The 25,666-nt window shown below is 41.6% G+C and overlaps 1 protein-coding gene across 2 annotated transcripts in view; it reads left to right on the plus strand.

The window, feature by feature from the left end:
* MAP3K21 (mitogen-activated protein kinase kinase kinase 21) overlaps positions 1-25,265 on the plus strand; it is a 59,344-nt gene extending 34,079 nt beyond the window's left edge. The window contains exons 5-10 of one of the 2 annotated variants that reach the window (XM_055588403.1): positions 5,348-5,588; positions 14,929-15,051; positions 16,935-17,085; positions 17,476-17,573; positions 19,603-20,388; positions 22,212-25,265. In XM_055588403.1, coding sequence (XP_055444378.1) covers positions 5,348-5,588; positions 14,929-15,051; positions 16,935-17,085; positions 17,476-17,573; positions 19,603-20,388; positions 22,212-22,630 — 1,818 coding nt within the window. In that variant the 3' untranslated portion in view covers positions 22,631-25,265. The remainder of the gene's footprint in view (positions 1-5,347; positions 5,589-14,928; positions 15,052-16,934; positions 17,086-17,475; positions 17,574-19,602; positions 20,389-22,211) is intronic. The other variant, XM_055588414.1, reaches the window with a different exon arrangement.
* Positions 25,266-25,666: the final 401 nt, after the last annotated feature.

Here is a 25,666-nt window from a genome sequence, read left to right on the forward strand (position 1 = left end):
TGGGTTTGATCCCTGGGTTGGGACGATCCCCTGGAGGAGGGCATGGCAACCCACTTTGGTATTTTTGCCTGGAGAATCCCATGGACAGAGGAGCCTGGTGGATGACAGTCCTTGGGGTCACAAAGAGTCAGACATGACTGAAGCCACTGAGCTCAGCACAGCAGCACCACGTCTTAAAGAGCTCCCCGAGGTGGACCGCCAGGGACACGGGAGGGGCCTGCACACCTGAGCATGGGGAGAAGAGAAATGGATGCAGGAGGGGGGCTGGGCAGTAGGGGGCTGTCCTCGGTGCTGGAGGGACTTTTTCCGGTTGTTCAGGGTTCAGAAGTAGGAGGACTCTCAGGTGAGTGCTCCAGGCATGAAGATCACGTCTCAACAACTTCCCAGCTCTTGGAGCCGAGCAGGAGGGCAGTTGAGCCCACTCCAGCTATTCTGGCCCTGCCCTCGAGGAATTCAGGCAGGCTGCAGGGGTGTGCACACGGGAGTCTACCAAACCGTGACCGGCCCTGCCCCCTTGTTGTATTAAGTCTTTAGCAGAATGCCAGAATGTCTAGCAGTCGAGCAAAGTGGTACAGACCAAGGACTTGAGCCAGACTGTGGTTGGGGTCGGGGGCTGCCACTGGCTGATGGAGACTGTCCTGCCATCCTCCCACACCCCCACCAAGCGTCACAGCCATGCTGTCTCCCTCCTCGGGGTGGTGTGGGCTTCCACGAGCGAGATGTCCGGACGGCTCAGGCCTGCGTGCTGCTTCCCAAGTGCTGACAAGTGTGCGTGTTCACCTTGCAACAAAGAAAGCAGTGGCTTTGACTGAAGCCGGAGCAGACTCCTGCCAACACCCCCACCCCCACCCCCAGCCCAGGTGTTTGGGAAATGGGGCTCTGAGCTGGAAAATGACTGAGTGCATTACTTTTTCAGCCTTTCTGAAATCTTTGAAGGATTACTATCAGTGATATTATTAATATGTTTTTTAAGATTTTTTTTTACCCCTCCCCAAATGGTTTTCAGGAATTCTAAAATGAGATGCTTAATAGCAAAAGTAAAAATCATTTTGGGAATGGAAAAAGACTTGGAGGAAAAATAAAACTTGGCATTACAGAATTTAAAATTTGGAAGCTATGTCATTAATAACTAACTATTATTATTTTAAACTTGGTAATTATATATGAAACTGTAGGAGAGAGGCATAACCAGTGAGTTAATTCTTATCGTAAGTTAAAGTCACTCAGTCGTGTCTGACTCTTTGTGACCCCATGGACTATACAGTCCATGGAATTCTCCAGGCCAGAATACTGGAGTGGGTAGCCTTTCCCTTCTCCAGGGGATCTTCCCAACCCAGGTCTTCTGCATTACAGGCGGATTCTTTACCAGCTGAGCCACAAGGGAGGCTCAATTCTTATCATATGTGGTGAGAAAATCAAAAAAGAATGCTTTAAGGCTGGATGTCTGCTTTCTCCATGTTGAGGTCTTATAAGTAGTTTCTTTGCTATTCTTTGGGTTCATTTTTGTAATATCCTACAGTGGTATCTTTATTTATATATATTTATATATGATTTCTGATATATATCAGAAATATATAATATATATATATATTATATTTATATATATGATTTCTGTGCAGTGCTTTTTGAAATACAGCATTTACGGTATGTTGTGGGTCTTTGATTTACAATTAAAGAATATATAGTCTTTTGGGTTTTTTTTGCTGAAAGGTTTCAAGTTGCATCTTTTTTGATGGAGTCAAAAGCACAGTAGATGTGCTCTATCTCCCTTTCCTGTTCACTGACTGCTTGAGGTAGGAGGTGTCAGACTTGGAATTAATGGTCAGTGACTTGGCCGTGCTCTGTGTTATTCAGTAAACTGTGGCCTCCATAGATACCAGTTCCTCCCCAAATTCCTGGCCTCTTATCTCTGCATGTCCGTCTCTGTACACTGGGTGTGTGCACCTGTCTTTGAACCACTATACGAAGGCTTGTCACTGTTAATGATTAACACCCAGTGCCAGGAATCTGGGTTTTCCATTACTAGAATGGCCTGTGCCAAGCAATTAAACACACAGCACTGCCTAGTAATCTCAGCGACCAAAAGAATGTTTTTGTGTGCTTCATAATTTCAAAGAATCCAAAGGGCTTCTAATACCCCAGACTATGTTTTTTTCTTATACTTTTGAATGCTTTAAAGCTCATTCAGAAGGAAGAGTACTTGGCTACTTTCTCTTTGATCTTATTTTTTTCTTTTATGAAGTCTTATGAACCAAGTGACTTTTTGTTTTTAATTTGTAAAGTCACTGCACAGGGGTTTACACTTTAGTTTGAGACCTGGAATTAAAAATGGTTTCTTATTCAATTACTGTAGCATTAACACAAAAAGCCTGAGTGAATTTACAGCCTTTATCTCTTCCTTATGCCATTTCATTCCACAATAGCTAATTGGGTTGATATCTATACTCCTGAAAAGTAATATCTTAACAGAAGGGCAGACAGTAATGAGTTAGAAGTTGACTGGAATGATCCTCTGTCCCCAAATACACTACAGTAAAACCTCCAGTTTGAACAAACTGTAAAGCCACTAGTTAAATAATGGATTCCAGAATTGTTTTAAACAGCTAGTGTTTTCTTCTTTTTTTTTTCTTTTCAAGTAATAAATAGTTATTTATATTTGGCACAATATAATGAAGAAATACTGGTTTCTCCTCATAAATCAGCTGATACATATTAGCAGAACTGATTTGAATAGTGATTGGTCTTAAGGAAATCATTTCTCTCATCATTTTGTTTATGAAATTTGTTTAGAAAAAAGCAAATTGAAGGAATGTTTCAAAGGTGAATTTCGGTCTACTTTGGTAGAATTACCGTAAGGTCAGAATTGATCCACATAAAGAAACTTTATTTTTAGGACTCTCCTTTTTTTCTTTATATTACCTTATTCGTTTGTGGGAAGATGCTCCTCCATATTTATTTTCCCTTATGACTCCAGTCACATGGCTCAACTCTCCTTCTTTCCATGAGCCTGTCTTGCAGTGTTTCATCACATCAGTACTTTTGAGGTGGCCTCTGGAAAGTGTGGCCTGCTCATATGAAGTGTGACATGTTCACACCAAGCTTGTAGCTCTCTAAGTTCACAGCCCAAGGCTCTGCCTGAAGGGTGGAGTTTCTCACAAAGTTTTTGGCATTAGAATCTGGGCTTCCCTGGTGGCTCAGATAGTAAAGAACCCATCTGCAGTGCAGGAGACTCAGGTTCGATCCTTGGGTCAGGTAGATCCCCTGGAGAAGGGAATGGCTACCAACTCCAGTATTCTTGCCTGGAGGAGAATTCCATGGGCAGAGGAGCCTGGTGGGCTACAGTCCATGGGATCTCAAAGAGTCAGACACAACCAACTCACACACACATTCTGAGATTAAACTTGTCTGGCGCAGTGTAAATAGAAGTTTGCAAATGCCTGGCTTTCTACATGACTGCTTGATTATGGCAGGGTAGTCTACAAGAGAAAGCAGTTCATCACCAAAAGAGGTATTTATGTCTCTGATAAAGAACGGAACACTACAGAAATGGAATGAGGATGTGGATTAAACACTGTTGAGTTCTCAGTTTTACTATTGAGTAATTTTTCTATAATAGGAATAAAAGTATTCTTCATAGATTTTCTATTTCTTATCAGTTCAATAATTCTAAACCCAAAACTGAGAGGAAGTTGTATTTTAATCAGTAAGTATCATGACAGAGGGACTTTTGTTAGCTCATTCATGACATCTGTGTGTGAAGCGACAGTTTCCATCCATCCACGGGATCCTAAAAAACTCTCTGTGGACTGACTGTATTTTCCAGTGGCTTATCCTTTTAGAGCTGTTGCATTTTCATTTCAGGCCTTCACCTGACTCCTGCCATATTAGCTTTGTTTTTCCCCTTAGTCTCTCCACCACAATGTGTTAATTCCCTAAGCAAATTTTTAAATACCCTAAGGAAAGAAATCTGACCTTGCTGCAGTCTTCGTGACTAGACGAATTTTCCTTTAATTAATCAAGCTTTCCCTGTTGGCTTTAATGGGCCTTCTTTTCTTCCCCTAATTTTTATTGAAGTAATGTTGTGTTAATTTCTCCTGTACAGTAAAGTGATCAGCTATATGTATGCTTATATCCCCTCTTTTTTCGATTTCCTTCCCATTTAGGTCACTGAGTTCTGGGTCTTTTTCAAATGGGCCATTCACATCAGTACCTGGTTGCTGTGTGTTGATGTACATTTTGGGTGTCAGGTGATTGTAAAGGCCAGAGACAAAGAGAGAGAGTCTTTACACTCGGGTATAAAGAAGTGTGATGCCTCTTCTTGGGTCATAAAACTAGAAGGGCCACGGACAGATGGGATCGGTGGCCCCCAGCTTGACACCCTTCACACCTGAGCTTGCGGCCAGGTTCCCTGCATGCATCCCATGGACAGGGTGCAGCCTGCCTGTGTCAGAGGACCAGCCCGTAGTGCCTCAGCCCAGGGGGATGCTTCCCTGCCTTCTTCTGAGTTGCGCTTTGAAAAAGGTGGATAAAATTTTCAGAAAGAACCTTCCAGGAAGAAGGGCAAATCTGAGAAGCCACCTGGTGAGGTCCAAAACTCGACACCTAATGGTGCCGTGCCGTCACTTCCGTCGGGTCCAACTTTTTGCAATTGTTGGTGTAGCCCGCCAGGCTCCTCTGTCCATGGGATTCTCCAGGCAAGAGTCCTGGAGTGGTTGCCATGCCCTCCTGCAGGGGCTTCCCCACCCAGGGATGGAACCTGCATCTCTTAAATCTCCTGCATTGGCAGGTGGGTTCTTTACCATCTAGCGCACCTGGTGAGACTCAAAACTCAATACTTAATCATGCTAATGGCCCCTAATACAAATAAGCTGCTGCTGCTGCTGCTGCTAAGTCACTTCAGTCGTGTCCGATTGTGCAACCCCATAGATGGCAGCCCACCAGCCTCCCCCGTCCCTGGGATTCTTCCCCAGGCAAGAACACCGGAGTGGGTTGCTGTTTCCTTCTCCAATGCATGAAAGTGAAAAGTGAAAGTGAAGTCGCTCAGACGTTCCCCACTCTTAGTGACCCCATGGTCCGCAGTCCACCAGGCTCCTCCATCCATGGGATTTTCCAGGCAAGAGTACAGGAGTGCGATGCCATTGCCTTCTCCATACAAATAAGAGCCATGGATTAAGCCATTCTGCCCCCCTACCCCCACCCCCAAAACAAAGCAGAAACACCCTAGAATTGCCAGACGGAGCCTGTGTGAGCCCCTGGTGAGCTGAGGTCCAGCCTGGCCTGTCTTGGCCGTGGGGAGGCTCCGGGAGGCCTGCAGTGACCTTGATCCTGTCCCCTGTCCCGGCGGCAGGAGCTGCGCTCCCGGGAGGAGGAGCTGATGCGGGCCGCCCTGCAGCAAAAGTCGCAGGAGGAGCTGCTCCGGAGGCGGGAGCAGCAGCTGGCCGCGCGGGAGATCGACGTGCTGGAGCGAGAGCTCAACATCCTCATCTTTCAGCTGAATCAGGAGAAGCCCAATGTCAAGAAGAGGAAGGGCAAGTTTAAGAGGAGCCGCCTGAAGCTCAGAGACGGCCATCGCATCAGTTTACCTTCAGGTACGGTCCCTCCCCCACGTCCCCTCAGACTTGAGTGGTCGACCCTCCTGTCTGCTTCTTTGTTTCATCAGTTGGGGGAGTGAGATTTTATGACTGAGCATCTTCACCTCTTGCTTCAGTTCGGGGTCAGAACGTAACGACCTAGTGAGCTTTCACGTGTGGAGCAGCCTGGGAAGGGAGCATATTGCAGGAGACCAGAAGCAGTGTATCTGACTGCGGGCATCCTCTCCTGTTAATGACGTTTTTGTTTACTCCTTTGGAAATCAAAGTGGAATTTCTCTTTAGCTGATTGCATTGAACCAGCACTACACAACATGGTGAAAATCCAGAACAAACACATCTTACTCAAAATACTTAAACAATCAAGAAAACAAAAGCAATGAAATGATTTCTTTGACCCCCACTGGTGGCAAATTTCTGTCCGTAATCCTAATAGCAAGAAAAGTGGAGTACACTGAAAGATACAAACTCAAAGTAAATTAGCAGCAGAGAGCTGATTATTTATCGATGTATTTAGCATGATACAACAGTTTAGGATTGAGGGGGGGGTTTGGGGGGGGATAAGTCAAATGGAACATTTAACTTAAACTTCGTACTTAATTTTTTAACTAAATCAAAGTTTGAAACTAAGAAACAGAGGTATATTTTAAGATTGTAATTTAAGTGAACTTTTCATTAGTCATCACAATTGTTAGGCTACAGTTACCTTTTAAAATCTGAACATCAATTTCTTGCTTCCACAAGGAGCTGGCTGTTATCTGGGGCACTGAGGCTGCTGTTTGCACCCTTAGCAAAGCATTTTCAGTGCCTCAATGACCGCCCACCTTCATCTAAGTGTTCAAAATCGTTGAGGTATAAAAGTGAAAATTAAAGTTGGTCAGTCGTGTCCAACTCTTTGCAACCCCATGGACTGTATGCCATGGAATTCTCCAGGCCAGAATACTGGAGTGGGTAGCCATTCCCTTCTCCAGGGGATCTTCCCAACTCAGGGATCAAACCCAGGTCTCCCACACTGTAGGCAGATTCTTTACCAGCTGAGCCATGAGGGAAGTAAACCAGTAATTCTAGGCAACCTTTTAAAAAATATTTTAAATCATTGTGATATAACATAAATGGATTACGAAGAGCTGACTCATTGGAAAAGACACTGATGCTGGGAAAGATTGAAGGCAGGAGGAAAAGGGGACAACAGAGGATGAGATGGTTGGATGGCATCACCGACTTAATGGACATGATTTTGAGTAAGTTTCGGGAGTTGGTGATGGACAGGGGAGCCTGGTGTGCTGTGGTTCATGGGGGTCACAGAGTCGGACACGACTGAGCATCCGAAATGAGATGGATTACATGTTGGGAGAAACTAAACAGAATACAAAATAGCAAACACATGTCAATTCATAAAGTTAAGTTCTTTGATGTTATGTGTTGTACTTTGTTTAAGGTAATATCAAATGTCCCTCTGCATTTTGCAGTAGTTTTCTCTTCGGGAAGGATGATGACAGAGTAAGAGCCGGCTGCACCTGTAGGGTTGTTGTTTGTTGCTTCAGTCACGTCCAACTCTTTTGCCACCCTGTGGACTGTAGCCCTCCAGGCTCCTCTGTCCGTGGGATTTCCCAGGCAAGGATACTGGAGTGGGCTGTCATTTCCTTCTCCTGGTCAGGGGATCTTCCTGACCCAGGGGTCGAACCTGAGTCTCATATGTCTTCTGCTTGACAGGTGGATTCTTTACTATTGAGCTACCTAGGCAGCCCAGCCTATAGAGAACACGCAGTCAATGTGTATATATCTGTATGTATCTGTCTCTCTATATGTGCTACATCTTAGAGTGCTCTTGACAGATTCCAGTGTTTTCCTGAGATGTTTGGTAATAGTGTGGAAATTTGATTTAAATAACAGTAACAGGAAGTTTGTTTTATATAAAATATGTATACATTGTCTTGTAAAGATACTTACTACAAAATCCTTGCAGCTTGCCACCTACTGTGACTTCTTTGGTTACAGAAGAAGTCCTTAATTGATCAGAAAATTGCTGCTGTGGGTAGTCAGAAGTACACAGTATATACATCATTGATTAAGTGGTTTGATGAGGGGAGAACTGGCTATGTGGTCCTCGTTCATTTTACCTTTGACCTCTCTGGGAACAAAAAAAAAAAGGTGCTTTTCCAGGTTTTCTTCTAGTGTTTGCTTTTAGCCAAAGTGTGATTTGAAAGACAACTCACTGGACTGTCTGATATGTCAGACATAATTTAAAATAGTCTATTTTCTTTAAGGTAAGGCTTCTTTCTGCTTTTGATATAGACAATAGACAAATTCAGAGAGGCATTCAGTGTGAGTTTTATTCTCTAGTCCTGAGCTATATCAGTGTTCTTCTATCTGTGTTGTGACCATATTACCATAATTAATATTCACTGATTCCCTGAGGAAACTTTGGAGAGGGGAGCTAATTAGAAACTGATGGAAAAGAAACTTGGGAGAAACAATGAAATCATTCCAGTGATTCTTTAATCTTCATGAGAGAGTGATTAAACAAAGTATCACAGGATTCCTGGGGTGGTTCTTCTCAAATTTTACCTGCCTGGTACCTTGCATTTATTCAGCACAAAGTGAATATATTTGAATATTTTGGCTGGATTTGTATTATTCCTGGATAGTACTAGTTCCCTTTTCTGCTTCTGAGAATAGAGGGGTCATTTTAGCCACATATTTTTTCTTTACCTTGTGCCACTTAATAAAAAATTCTAGTTAAAACATAACCTCAAAATCTATTGCTATAATCCTAATCCATTTTAAAGGCATGAAATGCAGTGTCTGTAATTTAGGGTGGTAGTTACCTCCTCTGCCCACAAGATGGCGCTACATCGCTGCGACACTGGTACCTCGATGGAAACTCAGAATCCCCCGACTCCACAAGCCACCTCACCAACACACACACACACACACACACACACACACACACAGAGCTTACTTACACAACATCCCAAAGTAGGACACACGTCCAAAGATCCACAGAAAAGAATTAGAACTATAAAAACAATTATTTTTCTCCTTCAGTAGTTTTGCTCGGTGGAGAAAGCAATTATTTGTACCTTACATTCAGGAGAGTTAGTGGATTCCAATATTGTGATCTGTTAGAAAATTCCTCGAGTTACCAGATTTTAGTACTATTTCATGGTACATTATTAAGGAAGAAACAGCTGGCAGATGACAGATTGGAAGGTGATGTTACTTATTTTTCCAGCTACAAACTACTTAAATCCCTTTTGCAGGAATTTTTCCATGTCTATCTAGCTTAAAGAATTTCTTAGAAATGTATCTGAGACTCCTACAAACTGGTTCTTAATATGTATGCTTGCATTTAGATCTTTAATCCACTTTGAGTTTATTTTTGTGTATGGTGTTAGGAAGAGTTCTAACTTCATTCTTTTACGACAGCTATATGTAAAAACTGGACAGCTATGTCCGTTTTTCCCAGCAGCACTTATTGAAGAGACTGTCTTTTCTCCAGTGTATATTCTTGCCTCCTTTGTCAAAGATAAGGTACCCACAGGTGCGTGGGTTTATCTCTGGGCTTTCTGTCTTGTTCCATTGGTCTATATTTCTGGTTTTGTTCCAGTAAAACTCACTAATAGTAAATAACAGTTGAAAATAAGAAAATTTTAAAAGACTTCATTCCTGTTTTTTTGTTTTTTTTTTTTTAAGAGATGGTCTAGATAAGATAAGTGATCCAGAGAGCTCTGGTCTCAAGGCATGGGGAGCAAAAATCAGGTTCTCCTAGTAGGAATTATTCCCTTAGGGTAAGAATTCTAAGAGATATTTTTTCCTTCAAGCTTTCTGTACTGTTTGGGAATTAAACTGGTTGGGGGTCAGTTAACCTTCAACTAGCATTGTGTACTCAACTGGTGCAATTGAAGGTTCATAATATTCATAGATACCCCTTTTCTTTTCTTTTCAATTGTTTTGAAAAACTGGTCAGCCATTGTAACAAGGGCATTGTGTGTGAGCAACTCTCACACACATACGCACACACACAGATCAACCTAGATTGTCTTTTTGACTAGAGTAGCCAAATCCTCACCTAAGCCTTCTAAAAAAGTGGAGTTAAGCAAAGAATCATTTTGGTGGTTAGGGAATGATTCAGATGACGAGCCAGAATAGTGCTTAGAAGTTCTTTCAAAATATTGTTATTAAATTTGAATAATTATCTAATCATTGTAATTTTTTCCTTCATAATCTCTGATGGCAGCTTTTCATTTTATGGCTATTTATAGCTAGGATGATTTATTGCTGGAAAACTCAAATGTAATTATTCCTGTTGACAATCTTGCATAGCTACCTAGTAAGGAAGATGAGTGCTTATACAATGAGGTGGTATAATCTAAGAGTTGGTAAACTAAATTGTGTGCAGTCTTGGAACTTATATAGAGATAAAGAATGGTTGTGGCAGATACATTTACACTGTGACCACTTTATATCACTGCTGTATTATGTTTGTTTTGAACCCAAGTTGTGTTTTTAGAACATATAAAATAGATCAGAGAGGTTTTGAAACTTTCGGGAGTTGGTATGTCTCTAAAGCCATGGTATTCTAACTTCAACCACTTCACAAGAGCCAGAGGCCTGCCACACTCACCTGCCTGGCGTGCGTGAATGTGAGCAAGCGTGTGTACGTGCCTATGGAGAGAAGGCAGAAGCCCCAAAAGGACTTTTCAATGAATACTGCAACTTTTAGTGTAAAATGAGGATTCCCACTGAGCTATGTCAGTGTCCTTCATGAAACGTAAATATTGCCAGTGAAAATATACAGGTTTAATCAAAAGCCTGTGGATCACATGATAATCTGCCATGAGCAGATACCTTGAGAACAGGTCTAGCAAGCAGTCCAGAAAAACACTGGACATCAGCCAGGACCCCTTAACAGTTCAGCCTGAGTTTTCCTCAATCTGTAACTGGGACAGAATCAGCCTTTCTCTGTTTCATAGGAACAGGATGTTTATCATAAAGAATGTTTTGTTTATGTTTAAAGCACAGAGTGCCCTTTTTTTCCCCCTGAGTACAAGTGTTTGGTTTTTTTCAGAAGACCAGAAGCACTCTGAATCTTAGGTATTATTAAGATCCAGTCTTGTGCCTTTGCAACTACCCTTGGCCTTAAAGCCTTCTGTGGTGGCTGCCTGACCTGTACCTGTCAGCTCTTCTCCCATCACCCGTTCTTCATGGTTTGCCATTCAGATGCTGTGGCCTGGTTCTGTTATTCTAGTTCTGAAGCCTGCAAGAGCATGCATGCCTTCTACTCTGGGCTGCAGGCTCCTTTTACTGTAAAAACTTCCATGTGCTTGTATGTGCTCAGCTGTGTCTGACTCTTTGTGACCCCATGAACTGTAGCCCACCAGGCTCCTCTGTCCATGGGATTTTCCAGGCAAGAATACTGGAATGGGTTGCCATTTCCTACTCCAGGGGATCTTCCTGACCCAGGGGTCAAACCCACATTTCCTGCAGCTCCTGCATTGCAGCTGGATTCTTTACCACTGAGCCACCAGGCTAGCTGAACCTTTATAAAGCTCTTCGGTCTAAATTGTTTCATCTCTTTGGGTGAGAATATTTCTTTCTTTTCCTACTTATTTCTCTTCCCTGTAGTTCAGTTAGACGTCTGTTCTGATGAACTGTTTTCTTGCATCAGTTCTTTCCCTTTCTTAAGCTGCTTTGCCTGGTCAGATCATTCTTTCTTAGATGATAGGGGGACAGAGCTCCCATCTGGCACTTCACTTCCATCTGCATTGTCTTCAAAACATGATCTCTGCCCTCATGAATACTGTAATCTCAAACAGAGAAAACACTCATTCAGCAAAGATTCGCTCGGCATCCTTCCTGTGCATGGCCCTGTGCCCATTTGGGGGAGATGGTGCAGTGATGGCAAATGACAACCCTCCCAGTAGAGAACTGACACTGTATTGGAGGGCGTGAGTCTTAAGCTAATAATTAAACAAATGTTCTTTTGTTTTGGCTGTAATTATTAACTACTGTGAAGGAAAAGTCATGTGACAGTGATTAGTAGAGTGATGTCTCCTGGTCTAAGGCAATCACAAATAGCTTCCCCAAGAAGAAAAAGTTAAATTGAGACTCAAAGAAGGAATTTGCCAAATATGTGGTCTGGCATGCATGCTCAGTCATGTCGGACTTTTTGCAATCCCATGGACTATAGCACATCAGACTCCTCTGTCCGTGGGATTTCCCAGGCAAGAATACTGGAGTGGGTTGCCATTTTCTACTCCAGGGGATCTTCCTAACCCAACCAGGGATCAAACCCAAATCCCCTGCATTGGTAGGCAGATTCTTTACCACTGAGCCACCTCGGAAGCCCCACCAATGAAGGGAAGCCGAAGAACAGGCAGGAAGCACATGGGAAGAAGTTTGGTTTCTTTCAGGAACTGAAAAAAGACCATTATGACTTGAGTCTACCTGCTGGTCCAAATTCAGCCTTGCACCTCTTTCCTGTAGCCCACAAACTAAGAACGATTTATACACTTTAAATACTAGAAAAGAAGATTTTCTGACCCACGAATCTTGCAGGACAGGTAAACTGCAGCGCCCACAGCAGCGTTGCGCTGGGACACACGCCTTTACGTTTTTGTTGGAATGCTTTCCCGCTCCATCAGCAGACCATGTGGCTCATAGAAACTGCAGTATTTACTGTGTGGCACTTCTTAGGAAAAGCCTGCTGTCCCCTTGTCTAGATCATGGCGAGTGATGAGAGAACAGGCGTGGCACAAACAACCCAGATCAGATTTGCAGGGAATTAGAGGGGATGTTATGATTTCGATCTATAATTTTAAGAATGATGAGACCCCTTCAAAGGACTTGAAGCAGGGAATGACAAGCATGCACCTGGAGACTTCCCTGGTGGTCCAGTGGTTAAGAATCTGCCTTCCAGTGCAGGGGATGTGGGTTCAATCCCTGGTTGGGGAACTAAGATCCCACATCCCTCGGAGCATCTAAGCCTTTGTGCCACAACTACTGGGTCCATGCTGCAGCAGAGACCCGCACAGCCACAAATAAATAAATAAGCAAGCAAGCCTCTGGCTGTTGTGAGGTAGATCAGAGGGGTCAAGTGGAGTTGCTGGAAGATAGCCCAAAAGATTGTAGCAGCCTCAGCGTGAAATGATGGTGGTGGTGGAGATGGAGAGAACAAAAAGTGTCATTAATGTGTGTTGAGTATTTTTTATGGTTACATGCTTAGTCACTCAGTCACGTCCAGCTCTTTTGCGACCCTGTGGACTGTAGCCCACCAGGCCCCTCTGTCCATGGGATTTCCCAGGAGAGAATACTGGAGTGGGTTGCCAGTTTGCTCCTCCAGAGATGGAACCCCAGTCTCCTGCATTGGCAGAAGGATTCTTTACCACTGAGCCACCTGGGAAGCCCAAGTACTTTCTGTACTTCTTTGTATTTAAGTTTCCCTAGCTGTCCTGTGGACTAGGAATCATTCTTTTTTCCATTTTTGAAGATGCTGTGACTTACAGAGATGAAGTTACTTTCCCCAAATTCATGTGGCTGGTAAGTGGTAAGTTGGGCTTCACATGTGGAGTTTGCTGACTCCAGAACCTGGAATAGAAATTTCTCAACAGTAACTCTAAGAAGAATACAGAACAGAATTTACAAGATATTTTGTGTTTGATTGGATGTGGAAGGTCAGGGAGAACACAATATCAAGGAAAGCTTCAGATTTCTAACGTGAGTAATTGGATAACTGTCTTGCCTACCAAATTCGAACTCTTCATTCAATACCATGTGGTTCTGTAAAGTATAATTATTTTATACAATAAGGTAAATTATAGCTTTCTTGCGAATGTAAAATGAACATGTCAAAGATTTTATTTAATTAATAATTAATATTTATTAATATTAATGGGGAACCCATGTAAACTGGTTCACATGGGAATTTGAAGAGCTTAGTATTTATGGTCAATTTAATAAAGAAATCTTAGCATTCTATTGCTAGACTAAATACAGACTTGGTTAATGCCCATTATGGCAATAAATAATAACCTTTGGGATTTTCTTTCACACCAGGCAAAAAGTATTTGCATCATCACCAGACAAAATCTACAAGTTAACCTTTGTCTTACTGAGTTGTAAAAACAGCCCCATCAATAGAAAATTAGTCAGCGGTTAAGCTCGACACCACGATGAAAGAATACCCAGTCATTTCTCTTTCCTGCTTCTAAGTTTTCAGTATTTTTTCTGACAGTTTACAAAATTTTCTCTCCTCTGGTAATATTACTTTTCTTTCATATGTTCCCATAGTTCTTGGCATTTCATCTGGCATGACAGCTACCCTGTATCTAACTGTATCACAGTTAGATAAAAGTAACCATCATTTGTAGGTACCTTAGCCACAAAACACTTTTAACTTAAGGCTGGGGGAGTTTCACTTGACCCTGACTGGGTCTGAAGATGAAACTGACTAAGCCAAATCAATAGGGGAAAAGCATAAAAATGTGTTTTAATACAAGTTTCTAGGACATGGGAGCCTGTATAAGGAAATGAATACCCAAAAAAAAATCAGACCTGACTATTTCCATGCTAGGTTGATGAAGAGTGAAGTGTCTTGCAGAAATGTAACAGGTTAAGGAGTAAATGTGGCTTCCTTGATGGCTCAGTGGTAAAGAATCTGCCTGGAGTTTCATCCCTGGGTCAGGAGGATCCCATGGAGGAAGAAATGGCAACCCACTCCACTGTTCTTGCCTGGGAAATCCCACGGGCAGAGGAGCCTGGCGGGCTACAGTCCATGGGGTCACGAAGAGCTGGACATGACTGAGGGACTAAACAACAACAAAAAGGAGTAAATGTTGGGGTAGCATGTTCTGAACCCCGCATAGCGTACGTTTTCTGTTTTAATCACCATGGCAACCCCCTGGTGGCGTCTGCTGTACTAGCCAAAAGCCTCGGAAACCAAGAGGCTCCTTGCTGGTTTGGGGTCCACAGTTAGTGACGGAACCAGGACTTGCTTAGCCCAGGGTGTCTCCTCTTTCAGCTTCATTCCAACTGCATCAGACTCAATGAAGGTAACTCTTTTTTCCAGAAGACTGTTGGGTTCTACAGATCCTCAGTAAAATTATTTCCTTGTGTGTCTGGGTGTGCTGCCTAATGTATCAAGATTCTGCGTCATTATTTATGGACTTGAATCCTGAATGAAAGAGAAGTAAAAAACCAGGAACAGACTCTGAGACATACCATATTCTTACTGTCTGGCAATTTCTGCTTTTATTGCCAGGTACCAAAGACGGGGCTATGAAAATCACCTAAAACCATCAAATCTCAGTTCTCTTTTTTTTCTCCCCGTGTCCAACAGACTTCCAGCACAAAATAACCGTACAGGCCTCCCCCAACTTGGACAAACGAAGAAGTCTGAACAGCAGCAGCTCCAGCCCACCCAGCAGCCCCACAGTGATCCCCAGACTCCGAGCAATACAGCGTAAGCTTTCTCCCCCTTGGGGTCTTCTGGGTGGGTTTCTGTCACTAGTGAACTTAGATTCAACTTAAGCAGACATGTTTTTATAAGTGGTTTCTAAGCATGTGAAATACAGGAGGTATCATAACTATTTGGAAATCAAAATTTTCTTCTTAGTCTAATTTTCTTATTTTCACAGTAAGTGATTTTTAGACTCTGCACAATTGGTGATGTTACCAGGCCACAGAGTAGAAACTGAAATAAGATCTCAAGACTTATAGGATTTTGTGAAGCCTGTACCTGCAACGTTTGTATAACCTAATTACATCAGTGGCATACTTGTGGATATTTTGAAAACTGAACAGAATTTGAGGTTACTTCCAGTTGTTTTGTAAAGAAGACTGTATTCTGCTTTTTGGGATTTAGCTCTCATTTGGTGTGTATTGACCAACCTAATGCACATGGCCCCCCACATTAGGATAATTCGACTTAGGGTTTTTTGACTTTATGATGGTTTTAAAGTGACTCACATTCAGTGAAAACCATACTTTGAATTTTGATCTTTTCCTGGGGAGTGATGCGAGGCACCATTCTCTCTCAAGACGCTGGGCTCCCGCTCAGCCCCGCCGTCATGAGGAGAAATAAGCCATATACTCACAGCTACTCTGTTTTTCTCTTTCACTACTGGATTCCGTAAGTTACATGAGATATTTAACTTAATTATAAAATTGGCTTTGCATTACATGATTTTGCTCAACTGTAGACTAGTGTGACTGTTCTAAGTGAGTTTCCCAGGTGGCTCAGATGGTTAAGATATCTGTCTGCCATGCAGGTGACACGGGTTCATTCCCTGGATCAGAAAGATCTCCTGGAAAAGGAAATGGTCTCCCATTCCAATATTCTTGCCTGGGAAATCCCATGGACAGAAAAGCCTGAGGGCTTACAACTCTAAAAGAGTTGTATACAACTTGGCAGCTAAACAAACACAGTAACTCTTCTAAGCACATTTTTAAAAATTAATTAATTTATTTTAATTGGAGGCTAATTACTTTACAATATTGTAGTGGTTTTTGCCGCACATTGACAGCAATCAGCCACGGGGGTACATGAGCACATTTAAGGTGGGCTGGGCTAAGCCATGTTCGGTAGGTCAGGGGTATTAACTACATTTTCAACTTACAGTGGTTTTGTGCAAGTTTCAGTTAGACCCAAAGTGCATATTTTTACCCCCTGTGTAGACATGTCATAATGTTCTCAGCTGTGTTTTCAGCCCCTCTGGTGTGTGACAGGATTGTTTTCTAAGTGTGTGGTAATGACGGCCACTCTGCCCATGATTCTCGAGCAGCGCGGGGCTGGGGACGAGGCACTGGTGTGTCACACGAGTGTGTCAGCAACGGGTGGAGGTCAGCCTCCCCACAAGGGGACGAAATAAGGCAAGATGTGGGAAAACTCGCACATGTTCAGGTTTTAAAAGGTAATTGTAGCCAAACAGTTGTGATGACTAATGAAATAGTGGCTGAAATTACAGTTTCAAAATAGACCTTTGTTCCTTGGGCTCTAAACTTTGATTTGGTTAAAAAATTAAGTACGAAGTTAAATGTTCAATTTGCCTTTTTTTTTTTTTTCCTCCCAAGTAAAATGAAATCCTAACTGTTGCATCATGTTAAATGCATAGATAAAGAAATAATCAGCCCTTTGTGGCTGCCTCAAATTTATCTTTTACTTTTCTTACTGTTATGATTAGAGACAGACGTTGGCCTTGAGTAGGGTGAAAGAAATAATTTCTTCATTGTTTTCATGTTTCTCAATCATCTATACACTTTGAGTAAGATAGTTTTCCAACTGATTTGATTCATCCTAAAACTTAAAAAATTGTAATTGGTTAATGAGTGATGCTCTCTGTTTAGTGACCTCAGATGAAAGCAATAAAACTTGGGGCAGAAACACCGTCTGTCGACAAGAAGAATTTGAAGATATAAAAAGGAACTTCAAGAAAAAGGGTTGTACCTGGGGTCCAAATTCGATTCAAATGAAAGAAAGAACTGATTGCAGAGAAAGGTACACGTGTGACATCTGATGGTATTTCAATGTGCACTGTGACACGGAGCAGTGCTTTTTTGTTTATTTATTTTTTAGCAGGGCCTTTTACATGTTGCATTGGCCAGACTTACCCTTTAAAAAGCAATTAGAGTAATATAACGATACCTGAATATTATGTTAATTTCTAGGATGGGCTTATCACACTAAATTAATTATTATTTGGTTAAGCAGTTTAAAACTTTTTTACATCTCATGTTAAGGTTTTATTTGCACTTTGTTAGCTCTTTAAAACACAGAATCCAAATGTGTTCTCTTTACTACCTAAAAATCTTGTTAGTGTGTATTTACCAAAAGCTAGTTTGTGTCATGTGGTTCTATTATATCAAAATAAACATTTTTCTCTTGTAGAATAAGACCTCTCTCAGATGGCAACAGTCCTTGGTCAACCATATTAATAAAAAATCAGAAAACCATGCCATTGGCTTCATTATTTGTGGACCAGCCAGGTAAATGGGTTTCAGGAAATAGACTTAGCATGTGAGCGCTCTGGAAGTGATGTCAGAAAGGTTAGCAGCGTCAGACTAGTAGTGGGGCTACACTGAGCTCAAAACTTATCTTCTGTCCTGGCAGTGTTCGTGGCAGAAAGTAATCATTAGGTTCCACATTGTTTATTAGGAATTTGTAACTCCTATTCTTTACCAGAAAAATTGGTATAATTTATTAGATAGATCCAAATTAATTTAGTATAGGAAATAGTAAATATGAAAATGTAGGCACCCTGAAATTCTGCTGAGGTTGTATTCCTACCCCACGACATGATAAAACATTGTCAAGCTAGTTAGCTGTGGAAAACTACTGCTGGAGAGTGTTACATTGGAATCTCTAAGTAAGTCATCATTGCTTTCGGTATTCAACATTCCCATTCAGTGTTCAGATATTAAAAGATTGAAAAGATACAGTAGTTGTTGAAAACCCTCAATGATGGCTGTCACCAAAGAAGACAAAATTGGTCTTTACCCTCAACAACTTAAGACAGCTCTTTGATACTGTGATCAAAGGAAAGAGGCTTTAGCTAAACGTGGTATAAACGCCTTGGATTCATTATCAGTGCTATGTTCAATTTTGCACGCAGCTTATCACTCACTGTTCATGTTTAGTTTTCTTCTTCTGTGTTATCACAAGCACGTGGTTTCAGCCTAAATATCTCCGTAAATACATTCAGGTAAACAGAGGCAGGTCCCCTCTGAATCCTGGATAAGCACTTTCTGACAGCAGATTCGTCACTGTGCGCTGACTCTCTCTTGCCTATAAGGCAGGAGGTGCTCTCATTATATACTGCGGTGTGTCATCAAATGTCATTTGAGGAGTCATGAAGGGCCATCAGTAGTCACAAAACTGTTGTTTCTACAGTACGTTTCATTATTTGTGACTGGGTAGTCCTCCTTTTTTTTTTTAATGTTTTTATTCTGTCTTAGAATATTTTGATCCTATTAATAACTCCTCCACAGGTCACTTGGAGGAAATAAAAGGATTTATGTGGCTGACCCAGCTGGGTCTCCGTGAAGTTAACCCTGTATCCACTGGAAGGGTCAGTGAGCAAAGGGTTCACACCGTCTGACCTGCCTGAAGGCCCCCTCCCACCTCCCATCTGTGTGGCCGGGTGCTTCTATGAGTTTATGTCTCAGCTCAAGCATTTCCGGAAAGCCTTCCCTGACCACCTCAGCCGAAGTAGTATCTCACCCCAGCCCTCTACCTCAGTACCCGTTTTTATTTATTTATCACTGTTTTTTTTTTTCTTTTTCATGAGGCAGATTTTTCTTTTATTCTTCAAGAAAGAAAAGCATGCAAAAGCACACAAAGGAAATGCAGAAAAATATGGTAGGGTAAAAAGCCAGAAATTTTTTTTTTTTGCTCCACCATTTTCCCCATAACTTTTTTTTTTTTTTATTGATTTTCAATTGGAGGACAATTGCTTTCCAATATTGTGTTGGCTTCTACCATATATCAACATGAATCTGTCATAGCTATACCTATGTCCCCTCCCTCTTGACCCTCTCCCCCTATTCATTACTCTTATCTAAAATTCTTATTTGTCTACATGGAACCCATAATGTATGTGTTCTTCATCACCTGCAAATTAGAATGTCAACTCAAAGCCAGAAAGTTTATCTGTTGTGTTCACCACTCTCCTCGCAGTGCCTGATGCCTAGCAAGCATTCAACGTCTCCCGAATGCCTAAGTGACTCCCAAAAGGACAGTGTGATCTTACGCAGATATTGATCTTGTTTACCTTGGTTTCAAGGCTTGCAAATGCCCCTGCTTGCCGGTCCCTCTGCAGGGAGCCTGAGTCATAGCACCCTGGATACCCCTTCTGCAGGGTCCTCCTGGACGAACCATTTGCTAAACTGAAAAGGGCTCCATGTGTCATGATGTAGAATATGTATTTACTAGATTTCAGCTTTGTTTTACAGTGTATTTTTCATAGTTTTTGCTGTAAAATGGTCCTAGCGTGTGTGTGTTTATCCTTCTATGTAGGTGCTTGTGAAGAGCAAAAACTTGCCCCTGATGCATTGGAACACAGAAAACCAAAGCAGATAAAATCGCCAACTCAGGCCTACATCGATCTACCTCTTTGGAAAGATGGCCAGAGAGAGAACCCGGTAGAACCCGAAAGCTGGGAGGAGGGAACCCCAGTGAGCCCTGCTGCTGACACTCCTCAGGGGACCCCTCCAAACAGTCTGAGCAGATCCCCCCAGAGAAAGAAAACGGAGTCTGCTCTGTATGGCTGTACCATGCTGCTGGCATCAGTGGCTCTGGGCTTGGACATAAGAGAGCTCACGAAAGCACAGGCTCCCGAAGACCCGTTGCCTAAGGAAGACAGGAAGAAACGTGAAGGCATCTTCCAGCGGGCACCTAAGTCTCGCCGCAGTGCCAGCCCTGCCACAAGGCTGCTGGCCGTGGGCGAGGGAGCCAGCAGCGCCCCCTCACTCCCACCGTCCACCACTGCAAACCTCCTGTCTGTGCCTTCCCTCTCCACCAAGTGCCTGCTGCAGACCGACGGTGAAGACTCCTTCGAGAGCAGCACACACATCTCTTGTGCCCCTCGGGTGCCCATTCCAGATCCTTGCCCTGCCTTTGGAGGGAGGGGCCAGAAGTCAACCCCCATGCCAGGACTGGAGACCAGCCGTGATGGGTGGAGAAACCCGCCTCCTTCCTTCATGGAGCTGACACGTGGGGGTGTTTCTTACGCTGCTGCTTCCAAAGAGAGAGCAGCAAGTCACCGAAGGACCATGTCTGATGGAAGTGCTCCCCAGCCCCCAGGTAGGCTACATTCATGGGTGAAAGTTCCAGACACCGCTGTAGAGACTGGACTGTAAAATTGTGTGACTCTCTGGTTCTCTTTTCCATAGGATTACATTTACAAATTTGTTTTCACTCTTTACAGAAATCTTTGCATTTTACCCTTTCATTTGACTTTCATTTAATTTTACTCTTTCATTTGACCTTAACTATCATTTAGATTCTGGGGAAAATACAACTAAATTTCAGCAACTTAAGTACTTAATAGCATTTTAAAACAAAGCAAGCATGTAGAGAGTAACTGCTCTAAGCCCCTCATGTTAGGAAGACAATCATTTGACAAAGTCTGAACCAATAATTAATGGGAAAGGTGCTGCTAAAACTGGTTGTCCTACCTCTCCCGTGGTACCATGTCTTCTGCATCATCTGACTTCACTGTCCAGTTATGTTGAGATTGAGTTTGGGGGGCATAAAAATCAAATGGACAGTAGATGCTATGTGGGGATTAACTATTATTTCTTTTGTATGTAAATGTGATTACAGTCACATCAGATACAGATCATGAGGATTAAGTGAGATAATGTATATGAAAAATGCTTTTTAGATCATAAAATGTTATGCTGGGATTGGTTATGCTGCTGCTGCTGCTAAGTCGCTTCAGTCGTGTCCGACTCTGTGCGACCCCATAGACGGCAGCCCACCAGGCTCCCCCGTCCCTGGGATTCTCCAGGCAAGAACACTGGAGTGGGTAGCCATTTCCTTCTCCAATGCATGAAAATGAAAAGTGAAAGTGAAGTCACTCAGTCGTGTCTGACTCTTAGCGACCCCATGGACTGCAGCCTACCAGGCTCCTCTGTCCATGGATTTTCCAGACAAGAGTACTGGAGTGGGGTGCCATTGCCTTCTCCGGGGATTGGTTATAAAGTGTATTAAAATTGAGGCTGCTTTCATTTGCTCTATCTTTTCCTTTATCTCTTTAAGTGTGCTACAAGTAGGCACATTTTTTCTAATATTATTTTCCATTGTCTTTAAATAAATTGGTTTATTGCTCTTTTATGATGCAATAAATATTAGTAATTTATAATTGCACATGGTGAAATCCCATCACGATAATCCCATAAGAACTTTGTTTCTTAATTTGAAGCCAATAATTATCTGCTAGAGTGGTAATAGGCCTTCCCTGGTGGCTCAGCAGTGAAGAATCCACCTGCCACTGCAAATGACATGGACTCAATCCCTGGGTCAGGAAGATCCCCTGGAGAAGGAAATGGCAACCCACTCCAGTATTCTTGCCTGGGAAACCCATGGACAGAGGAGCTTGGCGGGCTACAGTCCATGGGGTCGCAAAGAGCCGGACGCGACTGAACAACAACAGACTGGTAATAAGTCAGTTCTTCAGAACAAAAAAGGGAAGGTGTAACATGTAGAAACATAGCTACGTCCTTATTTTCATTAATTTTTTCAAATTATCAGCTGAAAGTGAATTCAGTCATATTCGCCATCATTTTACGCCTTAATTTTAGTCCAGTCTAATCCCATTCTGAAATCTCTCCTGCTTATTAAACAATTCTAATGATCATTGTTCTAAGCGTCCGATGATGATTTAGCTCTTTACAATTGTAGTTTCCACAGATTCAAGCAATCTTTCCAACTTTGAGGTACTTTTTAAGAAAAACAAACCATATATCCTAACAGCTTGTAAGGTAAGGTTTGTGTCCAGGTTCTTTTGTCAAAGCTTACTTTAAGGTGGTCACCTCAGTGAAGTCACCCAGTTTATTTTCCTCGGTATGCATCGTTTTCAATGTCTCTGTCTAATCACACACTCTCTTTGCCCATTGGTGCAGCTCTCATCTCAGCCCCTGGAGCCTCTGAACTGCCCCCTGCGTGGGTTTGGGGGATGCCCCCCTCCCTGTCTGGACCTCACAGTGACCTGCCAAGTGAGGTCCCGCCTGAAAAGCAAAGAGCTGTCCATATGGTGCCTCTGCCTCACCCTCCGCCCCTAAGAAGCCGAGGAGGTGCCCTGCAAGCCTTCCCGCCGAGAGCAGAGTCTCAGCCCTCACAGGCTGGCCTTGCAGTGGGTGGTCCAGGACCAGCCCACAGCTGTCCTCTCGGCCCCAAGAAGAGAACTCAGCCCCACATGCCTTCCTTACTGGACTCCGACGTGGAAGGCCAGAGCCGGGACTGCACGGTGCCTCTGTGCAGGATGAGGAGCAGAGCGAGCCGACCATCTCTGTACGAACTCGAGAAAGAATTTCTGTCTTAAGTGCCTTCTGTTGTTTAAGCATTTCTTCTTGTTTTTTTAAGGTGAACAAATGAAAACAAGGTGTCTACCTTTTAATCGTTTCATGCTGCTGCGTTTTCAAAGCTGTGGCCGTGTTACTGAAATAGTGATGGATGTCTAACTTCTCCAGAAAGGGAAGTCATTGCTGTTGGCTGACTGCATCGTTTGTCCACTGGATTCTTACCTAGCAACTTGAAATACCACACACGCTAGTTCCAGCAAGAACTCTACAACAAAGTGAATCTGTGTTTAAGCACAACTTTAAATGCTTTTTCTCCCCATTTATATTCTTTTCTGGTATTGTTGTCGTTCAGTCGCGCGACCCCACACACAAAAATTGTAAGAGTGCCATTTCTGTTTCCTTCTTTCCTGTTGCCTTCCTTCATTTTCTATTTCTCACTTTTCTTTTGTAACTTGTGCAACAAAAGCCAAGAATAATGCGATATTAGTGAGGAAAGGTGTCTGTTTTTAAAAATTTGATAACTAGAATAGATGCAGAGTGCTATTTAAGCTACTTAAGTTCAGCAATGGGCTTATAATGCACAATTATGTCCAAATCTCATCTAAAATATGCAATGTTTCTCTGAGAAAATTTTACTGAATGTAGTTTATAAAAGTTATAATGAATGTAACTTCTAAAAATTTTATCCATTGGAACTCCAAAGTAGATTTAAAACAAATCAGTCATTAACATTTGACTTAGACCATACGGTATACAGCTCAGACCCACTAACCTGTGGGTTCTCCCTGTAAAAAAGGTCCCCCGTCATCAGTAGCCATTGATTTGGTATCCAGAAGTGTAAAGCTTTTCTTTTGCCATGGAGTTTTTAAAAATTAATTGACACATGTATCATGCATCGTAAACATTGATGTCATTTAATTTTTATTTTCTCTATTTAAATGCATAATCATCCCAGTAACCTCAAATACAGTCAGTGAGAAACACTGCAAAGTCAAGAAACAGCAGTACTGTTAGAATTTAAGTATTTTCCAATAATAGTTATTTCACATTTCACTTAATTGTGGATAAGTGTTAGATATCTGCTGGGTGAGATAAGTTGCTGTCTTAGAAAGGAAAAATATAGATTATTTTCAGATGTGGATTTATAAAATGAATCTTTGGATAGCAGATCAGATTTTTAAATGATTTAAAATTATTTTATGAGCCACTTTTATGAATTATACAGATATGCTACAAATAGACTACTGAGTTATCAAGCTATGAAATGGCTATCCAGGAGCTTGGTAAACTTGTCTGGGTTCGTCTGTTAAGTATATTATGCTTCTATCATTAGAATATGATTATTCAGATGACAGATATAACTATCTTAAATTTTCCATACAGTGAAAAACTTTAATTGCAAATATTACTTGTTACTTCATTTAAAATTTTTCCTTGGTTAAGAGTTACTGAATAATTGAAAGGTCAGCAATTTAAATTAAATCAAGTGTGATAAAATATCTACCTATAGTAGATTTTAAAAAAGTAAAATTGTATTATTTAGCCATTTTGGAACATCTTAGTCATCTAACAAGTATGCCCCAGCAAATAAAGAACAGGACATGAAAGGATTATGTTAATGTAAGCACATTTTGCCCTAAAGAAAACAGGCTTGTATTTAAGATTCTTGCAGCAAAATCTCAGGTACTTAATTACATTTTGTTGTGTTATGGTCCATTCTGTGATTTGACTTCCCTTTGGGGTAGCTGTTGAATTATGTAACAGAGATTTGGTTTCTTCAAAATTGTATCACACTTGAAAATATGGTTGACTACTTCATACTCAGTCACATGGGGGCATGTAACTTCCAACTAAAAGTAAAGGAAATATGTGCCTACAATAATACATGAAACATGAAATATAGAAATTATTTTTCAGTTTTGCTTCTACCAAAACACTGTGTACATGTGTGTGTGTGGCGTGTGTGTGTGGCGTGGCGTGTGAGGGTGGGAGAGTGATGGCTATCCATCTGTCTTGTTCCTCTACTCTCTTCCTGTTGGCTTTATTTTCGTCAACTTTACATTATGAATTTAGAAATGAAGCTATATTAAAAAGACAATTTTGATAAAAGGACTCAATCTCACATGTTACTGCAGATAGTTATTTTTTGCTGAGATCCACTGTACATCTGTGATTTTCTATGTATATTAGTATACTTAGCAGAATCTGGTTATTTATTTTCATATAGACTTAATAGCTCACTGAAAGATAAATTAAACTGATTCTTATTAGTCAACAATTAAGGTGCTCCCACTGCAGAGATTTGAGGCCTGGGCCTGATATGCTGTATTATGAAGCTTTGTGACTGAAAAAGATGTTTACATATGTTGTCTATTTTTTTAATAAACTTTTTTTTTATAGCTTGTCTATTTGCTCAGTAGCTTTGGTCTACTCCTGATGATTGTGACTAGTTTGTAATTGTTTATTTTTTATTCAATAAGGGAAAGTATGTTCATAAGATTATTAATAAGCCAGGTATTAACCTGCTAAATTGATTAAATAGAAGGATCATGAAATGAGCCATGGGATTAAATATCTTTTTTAAAGTATGATGAAATGCTTTATTTCAAATGTTGTTTGGTTTACATGTGCATTAAAACATTGCTTTTAATTTCACTGTGAGAATTCTTCAACTCTAGCTTTTCAGAAGGCACGTTTTCTCAGAGTGAATTACTATATGAAGTAAATATCAGTTAATGCTAGAGGGATGTGGTTAATGAGACATGTTCATTATTAGCATGTTTAAATCAGAAGAATTTCAAAAAACAACGTAACCGCTGGTGATTCTTGGTGAAAAAAGACTTGAGTGAATTAGGAAAGAAGCCAATAGCATTTCATGCAGATCAAGGCAACAAATTATCATATAAGTGGGAGAAACATGTAACATCTATTGTATAGCTGCTAAGTGTTAAGGCCTCTCCTAGGTGCCATATAAGACACTTCCTTTAATTCTCTTTAGCAGAGTTTGTGAGGGAGGTAGTAGTATCCCTATTTTATTAGATATAAAACAGGCAGAG

Source organism: Bubalus kerabau, chromosome 1 (assembly GCF_029407905.1).
Source record: "Bubalus kerabau isolate K-KA32 ecotype Philippines breed swamp buffalo chromosome 1, PCC_UOA_SB_1v2, whole genome shotgun sequence".
Taxonomy (NCBI): Eukaryota; Metazoa; Chordata; class Mammalia; order Artiodactyla; family Bovidae; genus Bubalus; species Bubalus kerabau.